The sequence below is a fragment of the Oncorhynchus kisutch genome, linkage group LG23 (assembly GCF_002021735.2).
Source record: "Oncorhynchus kisutch isolate 150728-3 linkage group LG23, Okis_V2, whole genome shotgun sequence".
Lineage (NCBI taxonomy): Eukaryota > Metazoa > Chordata > Actinopteri > Salmoniformes > Salmonidae > Oncorhynchus > Oncorhynchus kisutch.
This window is the reverse complement of record NC_034196.2, coordinates 40,017,317-40,034,107: the sequence shown is the minus strand read 5'-3', so window position 1 is coordinate 40,034,107 and position 16,791 is coordinate 40,017,317. Positions and strand designations below refer to the sequence as shown.

The following is a 16,791-nucleotide window of genomic DNA, read 5'->3' as shown; positions in this document are numbered from 1 at the left end:
TGCTGCAACTCTGTTTATCATTTATGCATAGTCACTTTAACTCTACCTATGCATAAGCTACGGACAGCCAACACAATTGCATTTTATCGATGGCAATTTGAATGCAGAGATACCTTGATGAGATCCTGAGGCCCATTATCGTGCCATTCATCCACCACCATCTCATGTTTCAGCATGATAATGCACAGCTCCATATCGCAAGGATCTGTATACAATTCCTGAAAGCTGAAAATGTCCCAGTTCTTTCATGTTCTGCATACTCACCAGACATGTAACATATTGATCATGTTTGGGATGCTCTGGATCGACAGCGTGTTCCATTTCCCGCCAATATCCAGTAACTTCGCACAGCCATTGAAGAGTAGTGGGACAACACTACACAGGCCACAATCAACAGCCTGATCAACTCAATGTGAAAGAGATGTGTCGCGCTGCATCACGCTGCATGAGGCAAATGTTTAGTCATTTAGCAGGTGCTCTTGTCCAGAGTAGTGAGTGCATACTTAAGTGATAATTCCCAAGCCGGTGTTTGGAGGATATATTGACACGGGCAGACCGTGCCACTTTTATACAAAGGGTTACCAACATATTCAAATAATGATTAACATATATATTTTTTAAACTTTATTTTGCTTAATTTATTCCTACCATTTAATCCTTCCACAAGATATAGTCCCAACACAAATCTAGGGATGCTACCCAGGCCAGCTGGTCGTTCGTTCTATCGGTTCGGTTGCCAGAGACGCGACCCAGTCGTTCAGTCTTTTTGTTCTGTATCTATGGACAGAACAACCCAGTCGTTCATTCTTAGTGTTCCATTGCCATACTGGCTGGCAACGTTTGTATCCCTTGCTTGCTAGATAGCTAGCCAGCCAACTACGGCTAACTTACAGTCACATCAAACAGTGCAGCCAGAATAACAGCAAAGTAGCTGCATTTGCATTTGTTTAACTGTTTTCTAGTGACATTTATTTGGATACATCCATAACAATGAGCTAATGAGGCACGATTTCACCTGGCATAGAAAATGTGCTCTCTCTTCCGACTAGTTCATTACTATGGGTCAGCTGGAGATGAAATGTGAATATTGAAACAATGTTGCAAATGTCGGCTGACATCCGTGGTATATCAGACTGTATGGGTATGACTAAATATTTATTTATACTGCTCTAGTTACGTTGGTAACCAGTTTATAATAGCAATAAGGCACCTCTGGGGTTTGTGGTATATTGGCCATATACCACACCCCTCAGGCCTTATTGCTTAAATAGACACCTGCTGGAATGCGGTTTTAACCAATCAGCATTCAGGATTAGAACCACCCGTTGTATAAACTGATAAAATACCATATACTGTGGTAGGACATTGGGAAGGTAGAGATGCGCAATGGAACGGAGACCATGGGGGATAGAAGGATGCTGGATTGGTGCACAAACAACAATCTGATCTAGCAAAGTGGATGGATATTCATCAAATAAGTCATGATTGGTGTATTTTAACAGGCCCACAATGTAGTTACTAAAGTCAGATTTGGATATATCTGGCTGTTTTAGCTGCATAACATTTAGAAGTAGTCCGTTTTCAGGTTTAGAATAAGTGACTGCTAAATGCTAACTCCCGTTCGTATAATTTAAGCTGGTAGCATAGCTAGCATACAGAAATCTGTGCTGATAGTCAAAGTTGTTTTTAACTGTAATGCAGTTGATTGGTGGCGATGACATGAACATGTATTGGGTTTAACATCCATACAAGCATTATAATCTGATGTTACCTCAACATAGTGTGAAATACACACAATTTTCTCAAATTTAAATTACCATTAGCCTAAATGCAGGCTTATTTTGCTGTGGGACAATAACGAGATTCAGGATCTTTCCTCCCACGTGTTTCCATTGTTTTGGTTGAGTTCCATTGGCCTCTTTACCGCATCTATAAAGGTATGGAAGTCTGGATACCCCCACCCTACAGCCATATAATAAGCAGGAAACAGCCACTTTAAATGAACATATATTTATTATTCAGTTCATCTCTTAATACATCTCTACATTGTTATTACATCATCTCTATACAGATCGTTGCTATAAAAGAGACACTCGATCAGACGCCAATTTATTTATATCTACAAATATAAATAATCTTAGTACTATACATTACCCACCCACTTAGTACTATACATTACCCACCCACTTAGTACTATACATTACCCACCCACTTAGTACTATACATTACCCACCCACTTAGTACTATACATTACCCACCCACTTAGTACTATACATTACCCACCCACTTAGTACTATACATTACCCACCCACTTAGTACTATACATTACCCACCCACTTAGTACTATACATTACCCACCCACTTAGTACTATACATTACCCACCCACTTAGTACTATACATTACCCACCCACTTAGTACTATACATTACCCACCCACTTAGTACTATACATTACCCACCAATTATTTTATTTTTTAAATTATCTGATCTCAGAGAAACAATGTAAACATCAGCCATACACAGATATAAACAGAGGCAACTTATCTTGGCTGTTAAAAATTAAAATATCTGTACATTATCATGAGTATAGCTATTTTCTACATTTAGTACATGCTTATTGTAAGGCTTCTCAAACTTGAGAGATTGGAGATGGACTACAACTCTGTCACCCAACGTTGCTGAGGAAATGCAAAACATTTATGTGAAAGAAAAAATAAGTATGCCCCCAACTCTGTTCCCTTTAAGGCTGATGTTTGCAGCTATTTCTGCCTGTATCAAGATTTGGTTTCTTTACAGTCTATAACTAGTCCTATCCCTGTCAGTGTTAAAAAAACGTTTGAGACCTCGGAGAAAACACAACCCTTTCAGGACAGCATCTGGTCCCTTAAGTCTAGTAAGGAAAGACACGTTGTAGAGACACAGAACATGACTTTCTTCAACACACTACATTAAAACAATAACTTGTTGGACATATGTCTTTTAAAACTGATTTAAAAGTTTCTGCAGAGACTAAATTGACCATGTCAATTTACGTGATTCCAGGAAATAGAGTTATCTGCTGAAATGTTTCCCCCCAAAAAATATTTAAGTACAAACAAGAACTCAAACAAAATGTTATTTTACATATTGTATAGATTATCAGAGCCTGGTGAGAATTAAAGCTCTGATAAAACGGCATGCTCAATTGAGGCATTTCACCGTTTTAGTCTGTAGTGCAATCACCGCCGCGGGAAACATTGATCACATGATTTAAACATGTTGAATTGTTGCTCAGTTGGTAGGGCAAAGAGCTTGCAACGCCAGGGTTGTGGGTTTCGATTCCCACGGGGAACTTGTACAAAACAATATGAACATGTATGCACTCACTACTGTAAGTGTCTCTGGATAAGAGCATCTGCTAAATTACTTAAATGTAACTCAGACCGTTCAGTCCCTCTTCCCTGATATTTGTCCATGGTGGTATAACAAAGAGTCCTAAGAGAAAACTAATTCTGACTATTAGTAGTGTAGCGGTTAAGAATATTGGGCAAGTAACTGAAAGGTCGCTGGTTCGAATACCCCAGCCGAGTAGGTGAAACATCTGCTGATGTGCCCTTGAGCAAGGTACTTAACCCTAATTGCTCCAGGGTTGCAGTCAATAACGTCTGATCCCTGGACGTGACCCCACTCTCCGAGGGTATCTCAAGGGGGAGTTGGGATATGCAAAAAACTCATGTCCAATTCACACGTGTGAAATAGGATAAATATAAGCGCCCACATAATTATTATGTATCCCCTACATAGCAAATGGAAGTATTCTGAAATCGGTGTAGCTGCTTTGTACAGCTCAAGTCAGGGTAGCCTAGTGGTTAGAGTGTTGGACTAGTAACCGGAAGGTTGCAAGTTCATAACCCTGAGCTGACAAGGTACAAATTTGTCGTTCTGCCCCTGAACAGGTAGTTAACCCACTGTTCCTAGGCCGTCATTGAAAATAAGAATTTGTTCTTAACTGACTTGCCTAGTTAAAAAAAGGTTTAAAAATAAAGTCATTACAGCAAGTTGCAACGGTAGCAGCAGCATTTGATAAACAGAGTTAAGAGGCCTCACTTCCCTTTTTATCCCCAAAGGCCTGCAGGCAGTCTTGTTCCTCAAGCTTCCATTTCCTCTTGATGCTACGAGTGAAGATAATAGTTGACTTAAGATGGAGCTTCTATTTTTCATCCCTTCTACTTTTCTTCTCCAACATTTTGTTTCAATACCCGGATTAAATAAATGTACTATGATTTTTTTCTTCATCCACTGTTAAGTTTGTGCCATGATAAGTAACAAAGAATTGGTCCAAAATTAAATAAAAAAGAACTTGTTGAATTTATTGGGCTATAAATACTTTATTTTATTCTTTTTGAAAAAGGGAAATGCAAATTTATGCAAAACATAATCTTAATAGCCGAAATCAGATTTTTTCACCCTGGCTCAGGAATTATGTGGAATCTTGAGGATTTTAGTTTCAGGAATGTCTGCTACCTTGACAAACACTTTTCCTTTCCATGCATCCAATGGAACACACACATTTCATATAATATTACTTCCTGTTACATAATTGAGAGCAATGATGGTTGAAGATAAATTCTACGATGTGAACGTTAAATAGCTTGGTTTTACGCAGCATTCAGCAATATGTTAGAAAACATATCTCTGAGGAGAAGGTGCACGGGGGGGGTCCTCTCTGCTAGCATTATAATTGTGTTTCCAATGTCCTTTGTTGATCGTCCTCCATGTCTACCTGTACCTCACAGAGGTAAGCTTAGCTTAATGATCCCCATTGCTAACGGTGACCGCCTCAGGACCAGCTGTGGAGGCGGGTAGGCGGGGCATCTTCTTCACTGGGCTTGGGATGTGCTGCTGGGAATAAGGATGCAACACGTAAAAACCAGTTCCTGTTTTCTAAAGTCACTTTTTATGTAGCTAATATAATTATTTAATATGGAATAATGGAGCTTGTTTTTTTCTGTCTCTGTGTGCATTGTTATTTTTATGTGTGGTGCCTGCATGCAAACTAAATGTCTCTCAGTGACCTAGCCTCCAAACAATGTGCTGCTTCCAGCCACTAGTTTATGTGTATTTGTAGTGTCTGCGAGATTGGGAATATTATTTAATTTATAAATGATTTGATTTCCGATTTACGTTGAACAATACAATTGTATTGTACCTCAGTGGCTGTGGTGGAGTTGACCAGGCCAGCCTCCAGGGGCAAGTCGTCGTTCAGGGAGCGTCTGGAGTACTCCCGACGGTGCTTTTCGTCCACCCGGGTCAGATACCACGTCCCAGGAAACAGCTCCTCCACAGCGCCCTGGGGCACGTACGGTGCTGGATGGGAAAGGGACGGGCATGGCTTCAAATGAAACATGAGTTCAATAAAGGCTCAAGCCTTTCTGTGTGTGTGTGTGTGAGTAATGTGAGTGTGTGTGCGTAGTTTGTGTGTGTGTGTGACATACCTAGGTGGTGGGTATCTTCCCTCAGCTGCATGTTTTCAGCAAACATGGCAGGTGACACCTTCCTCCTGGAGTCCAGTCTGGCCTTGAGGTCACACAGGCTGGCACAGAGCTTATCCAATCCAGAGCCTGAGGGAGGGAGACGGCCAACCAACAGACAATAAATACAGACTCCCGGGAAAGACCCAATACCTACTCATTCATATTTCAACTTAATAACCAATGCTCAGTCCAAAAATAACCAGCTCAGTTCATAACCCCTAGCACTAGACAATTCTCTTTCCTCTCTTTTGCCTCATTTGCCCAGCCATCTAATCCAGAAGTGTCAAGACTAGACGGGTTAATTTCTAGTTCCTTGGAGCGTAAATATCAGTGGAACCCATCTCTATTGACAAGATGTTTCCCCCATCCCATACAGGTGACGACCCCAGTGTGAGGTGAACCTACCAGGCGTGGCGTCCTGGGAGACTCGGAGGGAGTAGAGTGTGGCGGCAAACCCTGAGCCGTAGGAGAACAGGCCGATTCTCTGGCCCGCCAGGTGCTGAGGTGTGTGTCTGTCCAGGAACAAACGTGTTACACACACACACACTCTCCTATGTGTGCCTCTCCATAACTATCATTTCAGCAACACTTAATTACAGTGTCCTTATTGCTACAGTACTGAGATATATCTAAGTACTGTATAACTATTGTAATAATCAAATCAAATGTATTTATATAGCCCTTCGTACATCAGCTGATATCTCAAAGTGCTGTACAGAAACCCAGCCTAAAACCCCAAACAGCAAGCAATGCAGGTGTAGAAGCACAGTTATACTGTATTTACATTGTGCTTAGGTCAGTAAGGACAATGTAACACAGTGATTACAAACGCTGTCACACTGTACTTTCAGACATAATTACACAGTAATAATGACACTTATGTGCATTTCTTCATACGAATAGTAGTAGTAAGTTCATGTAATAATTAACGTAGCACCTTTTATGCAAAAATGAGTTTACTCTGATTCATACGAGACTTACTGTGCGATGACAGAAGCAAGGCAGCCGTAGACAGAGGGGGTGTACATGTTGCCGTTCTGGTTGGAGACGAGGAGGGAAGCCTTGGTCTTCTGATCAAACATCTCTGTGCTGGCCTTCATGAAGGCCTTCTCCACATCCCTGTTGAAGTAGGTCTCTTCCGGCTTTACCTCCCTGCTCAGCACATAGAGGGAAGGATAGAGCCATTTAGAGTCATATATACATACAGTGCCTTCGGAAAGTATTCAGACCCCGTGACTTTTTCCATATTTTGTTACGTTAGTCTTTTTCTAAAATAGATTAAATCATTTTTCCCCCAGATATCTATACACAAGACTCCATAATGACAAAGCAAAAACAGGTTTTTAGAATTTTTTGCAAATGTATAAAAATTCAATCGAAAATATCACATTTACATAAGTATTCAGACCCTTTACTCAGTACTTTGTTGAAGCACCTTTTGCAGCGATTACAGCCTCGAGTCTTGGGTATGATGCTACAAGTTTGCACACCTGTATTTGGGGAGTTTCTCCCATTCCTCCCAGATCCTCTCATGCTCTGTCAGGGTGGATGGGGAGTGTTGCTACAAAGCTATTTGCAGTTCTCTCCAAAGATGTTAGATCGGGTTCAAGTCCGGGTTCTGGCTGGGCCACTCAAGGACATTCAGAGGCTTGTTCTGAAGCCACTCCTGCGTTGTCTTGGCTGTGTGCTTTTGTTGTCCTGTTGGAAGGTGAACCTTCACCCCAGTCTGAGGTCCTGAGCACTTTCATCAAGCATCTCTCTGTACTTTGCTCCCTTCATCTTTGCCTCGATCCTGACTAGTCTCCCAGTCCCTGCTGTTGAAAAACATCCCCACACCATGATGCTGCCCACTCCATGCCTCACCGTAGGGATGGTGCCAGGTTTCCTCCTACAATCTTGGTTTCATCAGACCAGATAATCTTGTTTCTCATGGCCTGAGAGTCTTTAGGTGCCTTTTGACAAACTCCAAGTGGTCATGTGCCTTTTACTGAGGCGTGGCTACCGTCTGGCCACTCTACCATAAAAGGCCTGATTGGTGGAGTGCTGCAGAGATGGTTGTCCTTCTGGAAGGTTCTCCCATCTACACATAGGAACTCTAGAGCTCTATCAGAGTGACCATCGGGTTCTTAGTCACCTCCCTGACCAAGGCCCTTCTCCCTCAATTACTCAGTTTGGCCGGGCGGCCAACTCTAGTAAGTCTTCTTCAATTTAAGAATGACGGAAGAATCTGGGAAGAATGACCCTTCCCCAGATCTGTGCCTTGACACAATCCTGTCTCGGTGCTCGACGGACAATTCCTTCGACCTCACGGCTTGGTTTTTGCTCTGACATGCACTGTTAACGGTGGGAACTTTATATAAACAGGTGTGCGCCTTTCCAAATCATGTCCAATCAATTGAATTTACCACAGGTGGACTCCAATCAAGTTGTTGAAACATCTCAAAGATAACAGGATGCACCTGAGCTCAATTTTGAGTCTCATAGCAAAGGGTCTGAATACTTATGTAAATAAGGTATTTCTGTTTTTATACATTTGCAAAAAATTCTTAAAACCTGTTTTCCATTGTCATTATGGGGTATTTTGTGTAGATTGCTGAGGATTTTTAATTTAAAAAATATATATATTTTAGATTAAGGCTTTAACGTAACACAATGTGGAAAAAGTCAGGGATCTGAATACTTTCCAAAGACTCGTTTAGAGCCGTTTACATGCTATTCTGGGGACAAACTGGAACAGCATCGCATTTGAGATTTTGGGAATTTATCATGCTCTCACCTTTGTTGTTGTAATTGTAACGCCCTTATTATGTAATTGGTCTTTTTTGCTGCGTTTTTGTGAAGCAGTGCTCTCTGGGACTTCCCTATGTCAATAAAGGTTCAATAATATTTAATATTTGTATTCCAACCAGGAGTTATGGTAATCTTGGTTGGATTATGTTTGGAGGATCGTAATTACTTGAATAAATGTGCCATTTTGGCTTCCGAGTGGCGCAGTAGTCTAAGACACTTCATCACAGTGCTAGAGGCATCACTGCAGACCCTGGTTCGATTTCAGGCTGTATCACAACCGGCCGTGATTGAGTCCCATAGGGCGGCGCACCATTGGCCCAGCGTCGTCCAGGTTAGGGTTTGGCCAGGGTAGGCCGTCATTATAAAATATGAATTTGTTCTAAACCTCATAAGGATCGGACCCTTTTTTTCAATTTCCGCCTAAAATGAAATACCCAAATCTAACTGCCTGTAGCTCTCGACCTGCAGCAAGGATATGCATATTCTTGATACCGTTTGAAAGGAAACACTTTGAAGTTTGTGGAAATGTGAAATGAACGTAGGAGAATATAGCACATTAGATCTGGTAAAAGATAATACAAACAAAATATGTTTGTTTTTTCCCCCCATCATCTTTGAAATGCAAGAGAAAAGGTCACAATGTACTATTCCAGGTTGGGCACAATTTCAATTTTGGCCACTAGATGGCAGTGTATGTGCAAAGTTTTAGACTGAGTCAATGAACCATTGTATTTCTGTTCAAAATGTTGTATCAAGACTGCCCAAATGTGCCTAATTGGTTTAGTAATACATTTTCAAGTTCATAACTGTACACTCTCCTCAAACAGTAGCATGGTATTCTTTCACTGTAATAGCTACTGTAAATTGGACAGTGCAGATTAAAAATAATTTAAGCTTTCTGCTTATATCAGATATGTCTATGTCCTGGGAAATGTTCTTGTTACTTACAACCTCATGCTAATCGCATTAGCCTACATTAGCTCAACCGTCCCACGGGGACACACACATACCGATCCTGTAGTTTTTTTTTTACTGACTTACCTAGTTAAATAAAGGTTAAATATTAATTTATTTTAAATTGTAGATGTGTGTAGGAATAATATATCTATGGTGATTTATGACCAATCAAAAGGTAGTGCACTAACATAGCTAATAAGGTGCAAGCCTAACGGTGGAGTTCTGACCTGAAAGCCTCCAGGCCACTGAATGGTCCAGTCTCTGTGTTGGATCTGGGGTGGCTGAGGAAGTCACTGAGCACCAGACGGGCTAAGGACTTCTGCACCAGCTTGCAGTAGGGAGAGTGGAACACCATGTAGCCAAAGTCCTCCAGGCTGAAACGCTTGTCCACACCCTCTGTGTAGAACATAGGACATGTTTTGAGCCAAACTGACCGGTGTCGCAGGAAAGCCAAGACCAGCATCATAGAGGTCAGCTACCCGAGCCACTGTCTGTTCTCTCCACTTCAATCACTCAGACGCGGGCAGTATTTGAGCATCGTGGCAAAAACTAAGACTGGCCAATAGCTTCTACCACCAGATCATCAGGCTGCTGAATAGCCACCACTAGTCACCTAGCTGCTCCCCCTGTCCCCCGCAACCCTGTGCATGTAACTAATAAACTCATCTAATTAAAAACAAAATACACAGTTTTACCCAGATGGTCAATGATAAAACCGAGTAGACTGGGGTCAAATACAACAGCATCACAACAGCAATACTTTTAAAATACCCAAGCTATCTCAGGAACAACAGAAACAATGGACTAGTCCCAAACTATAAACTAAGTCAAGCACACCTGAAATACACATAATGGAAGTATTTCAAAGTATTTGGCATAATGTATTTGACCCAGGTCTGCTAGAAAGGCCGTACCAAGAATTCAATCAAGCTCATGGTCGGATAAGTTCCATATTGATATTGACAGTGGGAAAAAAAGACAAGCGTTTGGTTAAAATGGTCTCTGATACTACAGAGGTGGGTGACACAAGGACAAACTATTCAGGATCACTGTCCAATCTTGTACCTAACCTAAATACCCTCTGCGATGAAATTAGCAACACGCTACTTTCACTAAACCAATTTCAGGCCGCAGTGGAAAGGAACCTTAGTTAACTACTTAAGACTATAAAGGGAACTATAGGCCTTTAGCTACTTAGGATTTAGCCTAAAGTGTTTGAATTGACCAAGGCCCGTTGAAAAGGTATGGTGGATGCATTGAAATGAACAATGTTGTTATCAAATGTTTTAAACAAACAATGTGCATCTTACCAAAGGTACAAATGCTAATTTCTCTCACCTCTTTGCCACTGTGCATGGATCTTGTTGCGGTAGACAGAGTAACAGCGATCTAACGCGCTGAGGTAGCACTCGATAGACAGCTTTCCGTCCACCACAGGGTATTCTGACGCCATGTCTGGCTTGTAGAAGTCGTAGGCGTGCTGCATGTGTGTACCCCGCAGACCTGCAAGGTCAAACATGACGCACCATTTTATTCCATGTGTAACTCTGTTGTTGTTGTTGTTTTTGTTGCACTGCTTTGCTTTATCTTGGCCAGGTCACAGTTGTAAATGAGAACTTGTTCTCAACTAGCCTACCTGGTTAAATAAAGGTTCAATTAAAAATATATATTTAAAATATTAAATATTAAAAAATGGCCCATTGTAGAGCAGGGTTGGGGTCAATTCCATTTTTTATTCTAGTCAATTCAGAAAGTAAACCAAATTCCAATTCCACATTTTCCTCATTGAAAAGCATTGAAGGGAATTGGAATTTCAGAGGCAGTGTAAAGTACTTTTAAGTACTGCTTACGTAGTGTTTTGGGGTATCTGTACTTTACTTGTTATATTTTTGACAACTTTTACTCCACTACATTCCTAAAGAAAATAATGTACTTTTTACTCCATACATTTTCTCTGACACCCAAAAGTGCTCATTACATTTTGAATGCTTAGCAGGACAGGAAACGTGTCTAATTCACGCACTTATCAAGTGAACATCCCTGGTCATCTCTACTGCCTCTGATCTCACAGACTCACTAAACACAAATGCTTAGTTTGTAAATGTCTTGAGTTTTGAACTGTGCCCCTGGCTATCCGTAAATTAATATAAGACATTTTAAATGATTTATACTTTTACACTTAAGTACATTAAAACCAAACACTTAAAAAAAAACTTTTACTCAAGTAGTATTTTACTGGGTGACTTTCACTTTTACTCAAGTAGTATTTTACTGGGTGACTTTCACTTTTACTCAAGTAGTATTTTACTGGGTGACTTTCACTTTTACTTTTTCATTTTCTATTAAAAAAGGTATCTTTATTTTTACCTAAGTATGAAAATGTGGTACTTTTTCCACCACTGAATTTCAGTGTACTTCCCGAATTGACTGGAATTGACCCCAACCCGGTTGTACAGCATCACATGAATTCAGACAGAAACTGGATGAATGGCTGGCTATCTATGAGATGGAAACGTACTGGCGGTCTCTTTGACGCATGGCTTGTTGAAATGTAAACAAAGCTGTGTATTCGTCAGTAAGATGAGCAGTGAGTGATATTGTGTGTATGTATGCATGTGTGTGTACACACTTGTATGTCAATACAATAGGTCTGAGGTGTACTGTTGAACTGATATTGACCTGAATGACTTAAACAAACAACAACAGAGGAACTGTGTCTATAATAAACAGGCTGGGGGGAGTCATGCTTCAGTCAGCGTGTCAATATCAACTATTTACACACAGTAGGATATTGACCTACCTCTGTCAAAAGCCAGTGGGGCGTTGGGCCCTACCAACATGGCTATCGCACCGGCGCCCCCTGTCGGCCGGGCACTTCCTGTGGCGTAAACTGCAATATCTCCTGCCACCGCCAGGGCATAACGACCTGCAGGGGGGCAGAAAGAGACAGCAGTAAGCAGACAGGTAACAAGTACTGAATATTCTTTATGAATAACAGATGATTTCTTCTCTCATTATGGACTGAAACATTTGATTTACGGTTATTCTATTGTCAGCATACTAATAAGTCTAAGGTAGGTCCATTTAGAGGCAGTGTGTCAGACTTAAGAAATACGTCTTGTGTGTTCTTCAGTCAAATATTTGACTAAAATAGACAGTCACACACACCACACTTGAGAAGGTCAACAAAACGTTGACACAATGTCAACACAACGTTAAAAGCAACGCCTCTCACCGTCCCAGGAGCTAGACTCCACCCAGTTGACGGCGTTGAAGAGGGCGGCGGTGCCCCCATAGCAAGCGTTGGTGGTGTCAATCCCCTCCACGTCCGTGTTGCCTGATTCCTCGAACAGCTGCATCACCACCGTCTTCACCGACTTGGACTTGTCGATGATGGTCTCAGTGCCCACCTCCAAACGGCCCACCTGGTCGTAGGAGAGGCCGTTCCTTTCCATCAGCCGCTGGACCACCGTCAGGCAGAGGGAGTTGATGTCCTCGCGGTCCGAGCAGAAGCCCATACGCGCTTGGCCTAGGCCCACCGTGTACTTGCCGGCCGACACGCCGTCAAACTGCTCCAGCTCGGCCTGGTCCACGTACTGTGAGGGGAAGTAGATCTCCAGGGCGATGACGCCCACATCTTTGGGCCACGTGGCCTCGCCGTTGGCTGGGGCTGATCCAGGCATTCTGTATGAGCTGGTTGGGACAGAGAGAAGACAAGGATGAAGAGAGGTTTTAGAGATGTTAATATGGGTAGATTTTTATTCATGGTGGAATGTGAGGTCAGTAGGTTGATAAGGGCTGAGAATTAAGTGCAACAGAGTAGTTCACGTCGTTATCCAGACCAGGGGGCGCGAACCAGGGACCTTCTGCACAAAGACACTTAGCAGTCTAATCATTCTGAAGCTGTTAAGAATGGGGCGGCAGGTAGCCTAGTGGTTAGAGCGTTGGACTAACTGAAAGGTTGCAAGATCGAATCCCGGAGCTGACAAGGTAAAAATCTGTCGTTCCGCCCCTGAACAAGGCAGTTAACCCACTGTTCCTAAATAAGAATTTGTTCTTAACTGACTTGCCTAGTTAAATAAAGGTAAAATAAATAAAGAAGGACTGGATGATGATAATAATGATAATAATAAACAACAATGGCGCTAAAATAGCACAAGTTGGAAATGAACAGCAGTTTCTGGTTGGATTATGTTTCCTGAATAAGGATGTTTATTTGGGAGACCCGTTCGCGGTTACTAAGATGGTGACAGGCGAAGTGGGAAAGGTGGAGTCGGGTCAGATTGACCAGGAGTGGTATCATAGTGATTACATGTGTATTGAAAGAGCAAGAGGAAAAAGCTTTGTGGCTCTTTAAACTTTCAACATGGAAAATGACGATTTTCAGAGTCGGGCTCCGAATAAAGGTGTCATCTCTGGCGACTCGCTGGATATCGAGGCTTCATGGTTTAGGGACAACATGCTGGTAATAGTTGGGGATTGTCAAATAACCTGTACTATGAGCTTATGTACAAAAACTATTTCAACGTTATAAAATGTAAAACCTTTGGCCACCGGTCAAGTATTTGCAGAGAGTTTATCAGTGTTGAAGAGTCTGAGGATGCAGAATGCTGCAATTGTGATGGGAATCACATTCCAGAATTCACTGAGAATTCACCTGTTAGGGTGAATGAAGGAGGTCAATGTAGCGAGGATCAGGGCTGTCGAGCAGGTCTTCTATGCGGAGGCTGTGAAAATGGTTGAGAGAGTAGAGATTATGAAGCTATGGCAGTGGATAACCAGCAGTCTATTGATGTCATTCATCAGATAAAAGATTCTGAAATACTAAAATGGTGAAGGTGGATTTTGTTGCGTTAATTGTACAGGACAGACTACATTTTCCAAAAAATCTAAGAGACTGGATATCATCGTGAAAGCGGCAAAAATATTATTGGATCTTCAGTACTTCACAGCAGAAACATTGCAGGGAATACTGTCGGAAAATCAGTGGTGTAAAGTACTACTTAAAGTTTTTTTTGGGTATTTGTAAATTACTGTTTATATTTTTGACAACCTTTACTTTACTTAATTCCTAAAGACAATAATGTACTTTTTTACTCCATGCATTTTCCCTGACACCCAAAAGTACTCGTTACATTTTGAATGCTTAGCAGGACAGGAAAATGGTCCCATTCAAACACTTAGCAAGAAAACATCCCTGGTCATCCCTACTTCTTCTGATCTGGTGGACACACTAAACACAAATGCCTCATGTGTAAATGATGTCTGAGTGTTGGAGTGTGTCCCTGGCTATCTGTAAATAAAACATTTAAATATGTATTTTTTATAATCTTTTTTAATTTAACCTTTATTTTACTAGGCAAGTCAGTTAAGTCAAGTAATTTAGCTTAAAATAAGGAATTTGAAAGGATTTATACTTTTGATACTTAATTATATATTTCAGAAATTACATTTACTTTTGATACTTAAGTATATTTAAAACCAAATACTTTTAGAATTTTACTCAAGTAGTATTTCACTGGGTGACTTTTACTTGAGTAATTTTCTATTAAGGTATCTTTACTTTTACTCAAGTATGACAATTGGGTATTTTTTTCACCACTGTGGAAGATATTCCCCCTTCTCAGGTTAGAGCCTGTGTAGGAATCTGAGTAGACATTTTAAACTGACTGAAGGATTACATTGGTTTGTGGGGGAAGTCTGAAAAGCATACCAGCCTTCTTCCTATTATAATTTTTATTTTTGGACTACATCCCAAAAGGTGCATTGACGCCACCTACTGGGTGGGGTGAAAACTGAGCGACTTTAACACAGAAAAAAAGGAATAGGGGAAGTGTTGATCATCAGGGAAGCAAACAATGTGATCAGCACATGTCTTGCAGCAGTGAGTAATTGCGCTAGAGTGCTTTACGCGTTATTATTTCCTCTAGTCTCCTTTTTCGTGATTTTTTTTTAGCTAGCTAACGTTAACTGGCTAATAAAAATCCAAGAAAGAGAGTTGGATTGGCTAATGTTAGCTAGCTAATGTTAGCTCTGCAAGTCCATGTTGGTCTGCCATCAAGTGTGTCAGAACGACAATATAGTGGAAGAGGATAGCCATAACAGGGCTAACTACAGCTACAATCTCTACAAGCCATGTAATCCAATTCTAGTTGATGACAACTAGCTAGCTACGTTGGGAATTCGATTACTAGCTATGGCAAAAATGTCTGTTCACAAAATCAGTCATCGAGAACATTCACAAAACCATCGACGATAGGTATCATCTTACCTTACAATCATAGGGTAATGACAAGATGTCTGTTTGCTGTCCTTAGAGGCTAGCTAACCAGATCATAAGGTCAGAACTCGATGTGACCACAGTCGGACGAAAGAGCGGACGGACCAGCTTCCGTTTCGAATTCTCTGAACAACCGTTCGACGTAGAACGTTACAATGTAGCACGCTAGTTCCTGTCGTGTACCACGTTTGTTACTTTGTAATAACAGTGGTACTTTGTAAAAATGGCAACACCTGACAGCACGATATGCATCCAAGATTAGATTTAGGATCTATTCTACTAATACCATAAAATAATTTGCAATTTAATTCAGCACCCCTCAGCAATCTAACTTGGAGCAAAATTGATATGCACCTAAATGAATAGTCGTCTAGGCTACTAATTTGGAGCAACGTTTCTTAGGCTATATCAATTTAGATTACCTTATCAATTTTGACTACAAACTAGATAACAGAACACTGATGATTTATCCATCACAGACAGGACACTCCGTTGACCATCTTGACCCTTGTGTACAGAAGCCTAACTTGTATCGTCACCTAGTTTAAAATAAGATGTTCCATAAAACCAACAATTGGTGTAGCCTATTTAATAGGTATAATTACTTTTACAGTAGCCTGTACCGCTATAGCCCAGTATACCATCGTGTGGATTGGAGAAAGGCAATCCCGTAATCAATCCGTGTACTCACCTTGAAAAAGTAAGTGGTCTATCACTTAAATTATATAACCAGCCAAACTTTAGTCCCTTAACACTTTCTTGGTAGAAACGAATGACTTCAACATGCAAAACATCAATCCATTTATATATGACGAGTGTACTGTACCTGTGAACGACACCCCGTTTTCCAAGTGCCGAATACATGTCCAATCATAACAGAGATCCAAAGTTCTGAAGTTTCGGCATTGCCCACCCCTTTACGTATCCGACCAATCAACGAGAGGTAAAGAGAGACCATGCGCCGCAGCAGTCGAAGCGGTTCAATGGGGTGAGTGAATGACGGTGTATGGTGAGAGAGTACGGACCAATCAGGGAGCACGTCTGACTGCTGGCGAGGTAGTCAGAGACCTCCAGGCTCGAATCCGCGAGGAAGCTGAACTGTCTCCTTGACGACCAGGGGCTGGGTGTTCACGTGACTGGAATTGGTGGATCTCCTCATCCTGCCATTGATCATGAACTTTCCTCTTTTCTTTCTTGCTTTAAAAGGAACACTTATACAACCGATTCTTGTTTGGCCGGGGTAGGCCGTCAT

General features: G+C 41.3%; 1 protein-coding gene across 10 annotated transcripts; it reads right to left on the bottom strand.

The window, feature by feature from the left end:
* Window positions 1-1,994: 1,994 nt before the first annotated feature.
* hmgcs1 (3-hydroxy-3-methylglutaryl-CoA synthase 1 (soluble)) lies at window positions 1,995-16,466 on the bottom strand. 10 transcript variants are annotated; one of them, XM_031802430.1, is made up of 11 exons: window positions 16,366-16,466; window positions 13,917-13,986; window positions 12,495-12,952; window positions 12,060-12,185; window positions 10,598-10,762; window positions 9,487-9,655; window positions 6,494-6,664; window positions 5,918-6,024; window positions 5,474-5,599; window positions 5,188-5,345; window positions 1,995-4,880 (listed from the first exon to the last, which is right to left on the bottom strand). In XM_031802430.1, the coding sequence occupies exons 3-11, from the start codon at window positions 12,940-12,942 to the stop codon at window positions 4,788-4,790; spliced, it is 1,563 nt and encodes a 520-aa protein (XP_031658290.1). In that variant the 5' UTR covers window positions 12,943-12,952; window positions 13,917-13,986; window positions 16,366-16,466; the 3' UTR covers window positions 1,995-4,787. The 10 variants fall into 10 exon arrangements, with proteins under 10 accessions (XP_031658290.1, XP_020313476.1, XP_020313477.1 ...); XM_020457887.2 differs by lacking the exon at window positions 16,366-16,466 and adding an exon at window positions 16,231-16,346; XM_020457888.2 differs by lacking the exon at window positions 16,366-16,466 and adding an exon at window positions 15,531-15,665.
* Window positions 16,467-16,791: the final 325 nt, after the last annotated feature.

Coding starts and splice junctions, on each gene's coding strand:
- hmgcs1 (XM_020457885.2), bottom strand. Junction 6,665..9,486: donor AGTGGCCTGGAGGCTTTCAG/GTCAGAACTCCA, acceptor TGTGCTGAGCAG/GGAGGTAAAGCCGGAAGAGA. Junction 5,346..5,473: donor GGAAGATACCCACCACCTAG/GTATGTCACACA, acceptor TTTCCCATCCAG/CACCGTACGTGCCCCAGGGC.